The sequence below is a fragment of the Capricornis sumatraensis genome, chromosome 20 (assembly GCF_032405125.1).
Source record: "Capricornis sumatraensis isolate serow.1 chromosome 20, serow.2, whole genome shotgun sequence".
NCBI lineage: Eukaryota > Metazoa > Chordata > Mammalia > Artiodactyla > Bovidae > Capricornis > Capricornis sumatraensis.
The window spans coordinates 40,129,684-40,141,356 of NC_091088.1; the positions used below are offsets into that span (position 1 = coordinate 40,129,684).

The 11,673-nt window shown below is 34.1% G+C and overlaps 1 protein-coding gene across 1 annotated transcript in view; it reads right to left on the reverse strand.

Moving 5' to 3' along the window:
- Positions 1–11,673, reverse strand: part of TERB1 (telomere repeat binding bouquet formation protein 1) — a 29,371-nt gene extending 17,698 nt beyond the window's left edge. The window contains exons 1-7 of the mRNA XM_068992861.1: positions 11,643–11,673; positions 6,967–7,077; positions 6,662–6,790; positions 4,793–4,924; positions 3,591–3,651; positions 3,381–3,496; positions 3,157–3,279 (exon numbers count right to left, since the gene is read on the reverse strand). Coding sequence (XP_068848962.1) covers positions 3,157–3,279; positions 3,381–3,496; positions 3,591–3,651; positions 4,793–4,924; positions 6,662–6,790; positions 6,967–7,077; positions 11,643–11,673 — 703 coding nt within the window. The remainder of the gene's footprint in view (positions 1–3,156; positions 3,280–3,380; positions 3,497–3,590; positions 3,652–4,792; positions 4,925–6,661; positions 6,791–6,966; positions 7,078–11,642) is intronic.

Genomic DNA, 11,673 nt, shown 5'->3' on the forward strand with positions numbered 1-11,673 from the left:
ATTTTCAATTATATTCTATGTAATGAAAAATTGGACTTAAAAGCAGAACATCCTAGTCTACACTTGTACAGAGTATTTAAAATTTTGTTTAGTCACTAAGTCGTGTCCAACTCTTTGCGACCCCAGACTGCAGCATGCCATGCTTCCCTGTCCTTCACTATCTCCCAGAGTTTGCTCAAACTCATGTTTATTGAGTTGATGATGCCTCTAATCTATTTCATACCAATCCACTGAGAGTAATAGGTCCTATATGTATCATTCATTTAAGCTGGTATTTAAAGAAAGAGGAAATGTCAAAGCATCATGGAAAATAGGTTTCAATTTTTGAAATTATATAGAGATATGTTCCTTTGCATGTGAGCACAACTATTTGCTTTAAATATCTGAATATAGATATACCACTAGCAACGTGTGAGAAAGTTCTAGTTGTTCCACAACCTCAATATTTAATGTCACTAGCCTTTTTACTTTTAGTCATGCTAGTGAGTGTATAGTGATACCTTCTTGGGGTTTTCCTGGGCACAAGTTCTTTATCAGATGTACATTTCACAAATATTTTCTCCCAGTCAATGGCTTGCCTTTTCACCTTAACAGGAACTTTTGAAAAATAAAACATTTCGATTTCAGTGAACTCCAAATGATAATTTTTTCTTAGGTGGCTCATGTTTTTTGTGTCCTAAGAAATGTGTGTCTACTCCCAAATTATAAAGATTTGCTCCTGTTTCTGTCTAGAAGTTTTAAGGTTTATTTCTTATATTGAAGTATATAGATCATTTAAAGCTAATTTTTGTAGATTGTGTTAATTTTGTATACCAGCTTCACTGGTGGCTCAGATGGTAAAGAATCTGCCTGCAATACGGGAGACCCAGGTTCAATCCCCAAATTGGCAAGATTCCCTGGAGAAGGGAATGGCAACCCACTCCAGCATCCTTGCCTGGAGAATTCTATGGACAGAGGAGCCTGGTGGGCTACAGTCAATCGAGTTGCAAAGAATCAGACACAATTGAGCAACTAACACTTCACTTCATACTGTGTAAGGTAAGCGTTGATATTCATATTTCACAGATAGGTAAACACTTTTACCAGCGTCATTTATTTAAAATACTACATTTTCCAACACAGAGTTACCATGGCATCTTTGTAGAAAATCAACCATATATGTATGTGTGTGTGTGTCTATTTTTAGGCTCTCCATTTTGTTCCATTGATCTATACCTACACTTACACCAGTACTACACTGTTGATTACTGTATAGTACATACTGAAATCAGGTAACATAAATTCTACAGTTTTGTCCTTTTTCAAATAAATTTTACTATCCTAGCCCCTTTGCATTTCCATGTAAATTTTAGAATCAACTTGTCAATTTCTATAGAAAAGCCTGCTGAGATTTTGATAGGGAATGCTATGAATTTAGGGACGAATTTGAGAAGTAACATTATGACAAAATTGAATCTTACAATCCATGAGTATGATATCTCTCCCATTAAGTTTTAATTTTTTTAAATCTCAGCAATGTTTTATAGTTTTCAGCATATAGATAGTCCACATATTTCACTAAATATATCCCTAGTATTTTGAGTTTTTTATATTATCATAAATGATAGTCACTTTAAGTTCTTAATTGTCTCCATATGACCTTGTATCCTGCAACTTTGCTAAAATCACTTATTAGTTTTGTAGCTTTTTGTAAGATTCTTACACAATCAGGTCACCTATGAATAAGTACTATATTTTCGTTTTCCTTTTCAGTCTCTATGCCTTTTATTTCTTTTTCTTGCCTTATTGCACTGACTTGGATGTCCAATTAAATAGAGTGGCCATCCTTGTCTTCTTTCCAATCTTAGGGGACAAGCATTAATTCCTTCACCATTTAAGTATATTAGCTATAATATTTTGTAGAGGCCCTTCACCACATTGAGAAAGTTCCCTTCTGTTCCTAGCTCACCAAAATCTTTTGTCATGAATGTATGTTAAATTACGTGAAAAGCTTTCCCTACATCTTTGAAGATCACATAGTTTTTCTTTTCTAGCCTATGAATACTGTGAATTTCCTAATGTTAAACCAACATTCCTAAAATGAATGTCACCTAATCAGAATACATTATCCTTTCTATATTTTGCTGGATTGATTTGTTAATGTTTTGTTAAGGATGTTTACATCTAGATATATATAGGATATTGGCCTATAGTTTTCTCGTAATGCCTTTTTCAAGCTTTAGTATGGAAATAACACTGGCCTTAAAGGTTTGTTGGAAGGTGTTTCTTCTATTTCTACTTCTTGAAATAATTTATGTAGAACTCTTTTTCCTTAAATGTTTGGTAGAAGTTACCATTGAAGCCTTTATGACCTAGAATTTCCTCTGTGTTAAGGTTTTAAACTACAAATTCAATTTCCGTGTTAGATACTGAATACTCAGGTTATATATTTCTTCTTGAGTGAGATTTTGTAGCTTGTCTTTCAAAGAATTTTTCCAGTTCATTTAAGTTATCTAATTTAGTGGCATAAAGCTATATTCCTCATAATTTGGGCCTTCTCTCTATTTTGTGATTAGTCTGGGAGAGGATCCATTTTACTGATCTTTTCAAAGATCTAGTTTTTGGTTTAATTTATTTCTCCTTTCTGTTCTTTTTATATTTCATTGATTGCTAATCTTCTCTTTATTATTCCCTTTGTTATGCTTACATTGACTTTAACTTGTTTTATTATTTAGTTTCTTAGGTGGAAACTAATATAATTGATTTGGGACCCTTTTTCTTTCCTATGCAAGCCTTACTGCTATAAATTTCCATCTAAAAATATTGTGTTTTCATCATCATTAAGTTAAAAACATTTCTAATTTCCTTTGTAATTTTTTTGACTCATAGGTTTGTGTTTTTGTTTTGATGTGGGTTTTTAGTATTTTGTTGCTTAATTTCTAGATATTAGGGACTTTTCTAGATGTTTTATTTTTATTAATTTCTAATTTTTTCAGAGAACACTCTATGTGGGTTTTTATAGTTTTGCTATGTTTTTCTATGTATAAGATTTTAACTTATACAATAGTAAAATGCATCCAAAATGACCCAATTTACTGGAGTTCATTAATTAATTCAATAGGTTATGCTTTGAAATATATTTCTTCAAATAAAGCCTGGAGAATAATGAATACTTACTGTTATTTGCAAGAGTGAGTCCAATAAATGAGCAAATAGGGCGAATTATCTCAGCTTTCATACAATTTATCAGCCAGTCATTAGCATGCGTAAAAAGTGAGCTGCAAACCATTTGATTTTCATCTGAAAGGGATAAAGGCAATCATATTTTAGTATACTTGGAAAATATCAACTTTTTATTTGTTTTTAGTCTTTTTTTATATTTAAATATTTGAGATAATTACCATTTTGAGGATTGTTGACACAGACACACAGAGTACTACACACTGAAGACCACAACTGATAACTCTGCAAAGCACTTTCATCTGACAAATTCAACTCATATTTTGAAAGAACAGTCCTAATAGGTTAAAGAGTAAAGAAAGTAATTAATACATATGTGTTAAGGTATTAAGCTATGAATAATTAATAATAGGAAACATGTATTTACTTACTTGAACAACTGTGACAGAACTGAAATACAACCTGTTTCTCTCACAAGTGTCTGTCCAGTCCCTTAAAAAAATTGCCATGTATTACATGAAAGATTTCTGTTTAGAAAATAATTTTGCACAAGTGGAAAACAACATTTAAGCAGTACTTTTAATAAATAACTTTCAGTCATTTTAAAGTATTATAAAATATAATACAGAATTACAGTAGGTAAAAAATCTATAATCAAGATTATTATGGAAAATATATTACTTATGCTTAGAGAATGACAGTATTCAAATTTCCTCTAAAAATCACAAAACATTTATTTTGCATAGTTCTGTGTTATAGTACCAAAATATGCTCCAAAATAGAAAAAAATAATTTAAAATATTAAAAACTGAAAAAATAAAATCTAGAAGCATTTAAATGCATATAAAATTTCTAACAATTTGAAGATCTAAATAAAGCAACAAAAAAATAGCCTTTAGCCTGAGCAAGAGGTATACAGGAATACTCTATATACTATCTTTGCAACTTTTTGTGAAAGATTATTCCAAAATAAAAACTAAAACAACAAAAGCAAAGTAAAACTTTAGCCAAGAGCTACATGAAATTTAAGGTCATTGCTGACTGATATAATGACCTTAAATATGATAACTGAATGGACAATTCAATGGAAAATCAACCAAATTAATTCATTAAGTGGGGCTTCCCTGGTGGCTCAGCAATAAAGAATCTGCCTGCCAATGCAGGAGACGTGGGTTCGATCCCTGGGTCAGGAAGATCTCCTGGAGAAGGAAATGGCAATCCACTCCAGTATTCTTGCCTGGGAAATCCCCTGGACAGAGAAGCCCAGTGGGCTACAGTCCATGGGGTCACAAAAGAGGTGGACATGACTTAGTGTCAAAACAACAATTCATTAAATGCTTCTCTTTTGCTTTTAATGCCATTCCTTTTCAATGCTAGTTAAATACTACAAATTACTTTACTATTTTTTAAATTAATAAATAAATATCAAATAATTATTTGATATTGTCTTTAGACAACATTGTCTTTAGAGCCAGTAATTCTAAAAGTTAGTAAGGTTTTAAAAGGTTGGGGGGCAGCGGGGAAAAAAAAATTAAAAAAATAAAAGGCACTGACTAGAATAAAAAGATTAATAATGTCTGTTCCAATTTATTATTTTTAAAAATATTTCTATAACATAAGAGAATGTACTTACTGTTATTTGAAACCAGAACCAAAATAACATAGACAGACATTCTTTTCAAATTTGTGTTTGAATCACTGTTAGATAAGAACCAAATTAAGTCTTCAAACAATTCTGAAGTACACAAAGTCTGCTGACAGTAAACTGAAACATGAAAATATAATTTTAATTTCTATGTATTAGCACAAACAAGTTTTAAAATATGCTAACAAAATATAAAATTGCCATTATGGATGGTTCTCAACCAAGTCTCATTTCACTGACATTCATCAGTCATATAACAAATTCTGACAAATTTAAGTGCTTACTCAATTAACAGACCAAAGAAGCAGTATCTTAATCAGAAGTACTTGACCTAGTTCTAAAGCACGTATTGCAATCTCATAGAATTTTCAGTAACTACATTTCAAAATTAACCCTAACAAAAATATAAGATAAAACATGACCCCAAAATTTGAGGATAAGTAACAAAATGTAGCCAAAGAAAAATTTAAGAAAATTCAGAAACCTGTTTTAGAAAAGAGGGGTAAATGAGAGTCATGCTATTTTTAAAGACTCTTCTAGATATAAAAATATCTTTCCGAAAAGCAAAAATGATACCTACCTGATAAGGAGGGGTTCTTTTGGGATAATCATGCAATAAGCAGAATTGTAAACAATAATCTGAACAAATATATCCAGTGTCTAAAACAGTTTTTAGACACTCTCAAAGGTAAAGACAATTTCTTATTTATCCCTAGTACCTACAGCATTACTTATTCTCAAAACAAGTGATGAAGTTAATGGATGAAAATATAAGAATATAAAGTTATTTGACAAATTGATGGTTTAGATTTAACTTCATTTCAGGTACACTACAGAAAAAATATTTTTGTCAGCCACACCCAAAACATGGAGAAGGAAATGGCAACCCATTCCAGTGTCCTTGCCTGGAGAATCCCGTGGACAGAGGAGTTGGAAGGAAACAGTCAGTGGGGTCGCAGAGAGTCGGACACAACTGCGCGGCCAAGCACCCAAAACATCTTTATCCACATACAAGATGGTTGTGGGCTGCCTTAATATTCTGATTCATGTACCCGGATACACAGACAATGAACAGAATAGAAAAACTAGAGGTAGACTCACAAAGTGATAGTGGCTGCATCCCAAATCAATGTGAAAAAGGTCTACTTTACAATAAGAAGTGTTGGGATAGCTGGATTGCCACATAAAACTGGAACCATTCATCATCTCATACCCCAGGAAAATTCAAAAAGAATAAAACATGTGAAAGTAAAAAATAAAGTCACATAAGTACCAAAGGAAAATGTGTGTGGATTCCTCTATAACCTGGGAATATGGGAAAACTTCCTCTGATTCAAAATTCAGAAACAAGAAAGGGAAAGAATGATGAATTTATTTTTATAAAAATAAAAAAAACTTTTGTATGGCCAAAAAAAAAAAAAGGATAAGCATAGTAAAAGACAAAGTTAAAAAAAATGTTTCCAACTAATGGCAAGAAAAAATTTGTGAAAGATTTCGAAATGGATGATAACAAGTACTGAACGTCCTATCTAGCCTTCTTTCTAGATTATTTGTGCCTTCTACTGTCTTTGGGCTATTTCATAACTCTAGAAAACTGATAGTGACACAAGTTATTCTTGTCCACAGAAATGCAAAACATTTTGACCAGTAGAATGCAACTGATCTTTGACCTGCAGACACTGACTAGTTATGTACCTGTTCATAAAATTCAGCTTTCCCAAATGTCTACAGCACTGTTTTTTGCCATTACTTTTGAAGCAGCTATAACATTTTACTGCTTCCTTCATTAGTTAAAAAGTTAAATAAAATCTTTGGCATGCATTAATTGGACAGTGAAATAAAGTTTTCATATTTTACCATTTTGTTCTGCAACAGCTCCTAATGTATATAAGGCTGCTTCTTTTACCATACTATGTTCACTTGACTTTGCAAGATTTTTTACAAACATCAAACCACCAATTTCCCTAAAATAAAGACCTGCATTACCTGTAAAATGTGCAGACAAAACAAAGAAGATTTAGTATAATTATTCTTTTAAGGACAATAAATCACATGAACATAGTAACATATAAAATAACTGAATAGAAGAGAAAGAACAATGCATATTTCATATGTCACAATACTAAAAGAATCACAAACAAAATTTCACTATCATATCTTACTATTTTGTTGGCAAATTGAATGAATAGTAACCAAAGCTTCCTTCTGTGAAAAAGCATTGTCCATTTGATACTTCAGACACTCCAATAATAAGTTCAGGTCAGTCTTCACTTCTAAAGAACAAAAATTTCATTATTTTAAACATTTCCTTTCAAAAACTAATCATTTAAGTTTCACCCTCAAAATACATATTTTTGTTTTTTAAATAATATGTATTATGTATTAATAATTATGTATTAAATAATATGTAATATGTATTACTTATGTAAAAGAAAGATGCTCCTTAAATAAAACAATTTGAAATGAGCTTCTTATAATTATTTGATTTCCCCCTCGCACAAAATATAGGAAAAGAAAATACAAGTATTATTCTCTTTAATTAAAGTTGCTGCTGCTGCTGCTGCTGCTAAGTCGCTTCAGTCGTGTCCGACTCTGTGCGACCTCAGAGATGGCAGCCCACCAGGCTCCCCTGTCCCTGGGATTCTCCAGGCAAGAACACTGGAGTGGGTTGCCATTTCCTTCTCCAGTGCATAAAAGTGAAAAGTGAAAGTGAAGTTGCCCAGTCACGTCCAACTCTTAGCGACCCCATGGACTGCAGCCCACCAGGCTCCTCCATCCATGGGATTTTCCAGGCAGGAGTACTGGAGTGGGGTGCCATTGCCTTCTACTTTGGTTTAAATATTTATTTAGAATGAACTGAATGAAAGTGAAATACAGTATATTAGAATTGGTGGGATGTACTAATTGCCTGGTGGTCCAGTAGTTGAGACTCAGCACTTTCAGTGCCAGGGCCTGGGTTTGATCCCTGGTTGGGGAACTAAGATCCCACAAGCCATGAAGCATACACACCTCCAAAAAAAAAAAAAAAAGAACTTGTGGGATGCTACTAAATCAGTGTTTAGGAGAAATGTGTAATGCTAAATGTCTACATTATAAAAAAAGAAAGTCACATACTAATGATCTCAGCTTCGACCTTAAAGAACCTAGCGAAAGGGTAAGGAATAAGCAGAAGGAAGGAAATCATAAAGATCTAACCCGAACTACAGAGCTGGGTCTTTGAGGACATCAGTAAAACCAACAAACCCCTAGACAAACTGATCAGGAAAAAAAAGAGCAAAGATAAAAATTACCAATATCAGACTGAGACAGATGCATCAACATAGATTCTAAAGATATTCAAAAGATAATAATGGTCATGTACAACTTCATACCTACAGATTCAACGACTTAGGTGAATGGATAAGTTGCTTCAAAGAAACAAATTACCAAAACTCGCCCAAGAAGAAATAAATATTATATATATATATGAAACAGATTGAAATCATAGTTTAAAACCTTTCTATAAAGAAAACCCCAGGTTCAGATGGCTTCATCTGTAAATTCTTCCCAACATTTAAGGAAGAGTTAATGTCAATTCTACAAAAAGTTTTCCAAAAAGTTTCAAGAGAAATAATACTTTATAATTTATTTTAGGAAAGTATTATTTCCTCATTCTAACATTAAAACTAAGTCATTAGAAAGGAAAAAAGAAAACTACAGACCAATATCCCTCACAAACATACATGGAAAAAAGTCTAAACAATTTTAACAAGTTGAATTCAAAAATAAATTAAAATAATAATTCATCATGACCAAGTGAGTTTATCCCAGGAATGCAGGATTAGTTTATGATTTTAAAAATCAGTCAATATAATACAACAAACTAAAAGAGAATACATCATCTCAGTATATGCAAAAAAAGCATTTGATAAAATAAAATTTCATTTCTGATCTAAAAAAAAATTCAGCAAACTAGAAATAGAAAGGAACCTCCTCAACCTGATGAAGTATACCTACCAAAAACCCTACAGTAAATATCATACTTAGCAGAGAAAGAGTTCATTCTTTCTCCCTAAGGAACAAGACAGAGATGTTTACCATTGTACTGGAGAAGCTAGCCAATGTCATTCTATTTAACATTCCATTTATCATTGTACTACTCCAGTACTCTTGCCTGGAAAATCCCATGGATGGAGGAGCCTGGTAGGCTGCAGTCCATGGGGTCGCTAAGAGTCACACGACTAAGTGACTTCACTTTCACTTTCATGCACTGGAGAAGGAAATGGCAACCCACTCCAGTGTTCTTGCCTGGAGAATCCCAGGGACAGGGGAGCCTGGTGAGCTGCCGTCTCTGGGGTCACACAGAGTCGAAGCGACTTAGCAGCAGCAGAGAGTCTAGCCAGTGCCATCAGGTAAGAAAAAAGAAGAGGCATCCACATTGGGAAGGAAGTAATAAAACTATCAGTATTCACATACGACATGGCCTTCTATGTAGATAATCTGATGGAATCTACAAAATAGCTACCGAACTAATAAGTGAGTATAGTAAGGTTTTAGAATATCCACTAACATGCAAAAATCAGTAACATTTCTATATACCAGCAATAAATAATTGGAAATTGAAATTCAAAACCAATGTCAGTTAAAATGGCATAAGAAATATGAAACACTGGAAGTTCCCTGGTGGTACAGGGATTAAGACTCTGTGCTTGCATTGCAGGTGGTACAGGTTTGATCCCTGGTTAGGGAACTAGGATCCTGCACAAGGTGTGGCCAAAAAAGAGAAAAAGAAGTTTTACTGGCAGAAGATGTGAATTACATACACACTAAAAACTAAAAAATACTGTGAGGTATTAAAGAAGACTGAAATAAAGGAAGTGATACACCTTGTTCGTGGGTCAGAAGATTAAATACTGTTAAGATGTCAGTTCTCTCCCAAATTGATCTAGAGATTCAATGCAATCCCAACAGGCTATTTTGGCACAAGTTGACAAGCTGATTTAAAAATTCATACGGAAATGCAAAGGACCTAGGATAGCCAAACAATTCTGAAAGAGAAGAGTAAAGATGGAAGACTCAACTCTCTTTAATCTCAAGACTTAATACAAACCTACAGTAATCAAGAGTATAGTATGGCATCAACAGATAAACAGATAAATGAAACAGAATATAGTTCAAAAATAAACCCATACATATGAGTGGCTATTTTTTTTTTTTTTACAAAGGCAATGTAGAGAAGAAAGCATAGCCTTTTGAACAAATGGTGTTGGAACAACTGGATATTCATATTCAAAAAGACAATAAAACAAAACTTGAATCCATTATTCATACTGTATTCAAAAACTAATTCAAAATAGACTGTAGTTCTAAATGTAAAATCTGAAACTATAAAAATATATTTGGCTGCGCCACATCTTAGTTGTGGCATGAAGGATCTCCCACCTTCTTCTGGAATGTGGAACCTTTTAGTTGGAGTATGAGGGGTCTTTTCAGTTGCAGCATGCAGGATCTTGTTAGTTGTGGCATGCAATCTCTTAGTTGCAACATGTAGAATCTAGTTCCCTAACCAGGGACAGAACCCAGGCCCCCTACAGTGGAACTGTGACCACTAGACCACCAGGTAAGTCCCTTCACAAATTCTCTTATCTCTGTACCTCTTATAAGATCCTTAACATTACAACCACCCTCTAGGAAATGAAAGGAAAGTGAAGTCGCTCAGTCGTGTTCAACTCTTTCCGACCCCATGGACTGTAGCCTACCAGGCTCCTCTGTCCATGGGATTTTCCAGGCAAGAGTACTGGAGTGGATTGCCATTTCCTTCTCCAGTGGATCTTCCCGACCCAAGGATGGGAACCAGGTCTCCCGCATTGTAGACAGACGCTTTACCGTCTGAGCCACCAGGGAAGTCCAACTGCCCTCTAGTTACTGCCATATATCTTCAGATAAGCTCTGAAGAAGAGCAAGCTATTCATGGGAATCCCTCGTGCCTCAACGGTAAAGAATCTGCCTGCATGCAGGAGACTTGAGTTTGATCCCTGGGTCAGGAAGATCCTCTAGAGAAGCAAATGGCAACCCACTCTCTGTGGGAAATCCCACAGAGAAGCCTGGCAGGCTACAGTCCATGGGGTTGCAAAGAGTTGGACATGACTTAGCAACTAAACCACCACCACCAAGCTATTCATACTGTCTCCAGATTACTTCCCACCCAGACCTCAATATACTGCAATCTGGCTGAAATCTATTAAGTTTACTATTAATAAAACAAATTAAGTCCAGTGGATACTTCAGTCATTATCTGTGACATTTAAGACTGAGCCTCTTGGATATGAGGGTAATGAGAATGCCTTTCTCAAAGCATTCTCACAAGGCTAATTTCCAAAATACCACATTCCTGTCTCTTTACCTTTCTGAAATGTTTTTCTTAGTCTTTTTTGGGGGTGGTCCCCTTCCTCAGCCAAACCCTGATGTGATGGGGTCCATCAGGGAGTACTATTTCCCATCCTATTATATTTTAGTATTTCCTCTCTGGTTAACCTCCTCCATTTCCATGAATTAAATTTCCATTTTTCTGAAGATAGCTCTGAAATTTGCTGGTGGTCCTCTCAGGTTTCCACTGTTATTACATATACCCCCACTGAATCAGCTATCATATGGTATTCTAATTATCAGCATGCCATCTTCCATTAGAATGTCAGTTTCCTGAAGTCAGTGTGACTGGTACAGACTAGATGTTTAATAAATATTTATATAAATTACTGAATAATGCTTTCAATTCCTGGAGCCTGTCAGATAATCTGCAGTATATTCCACAAATAGACTAAAAAACAAATCCCAGATATATGATCCATAAATTTCTCACCTTGTATTTTCTTTGTGTTCTCACTTTCCAT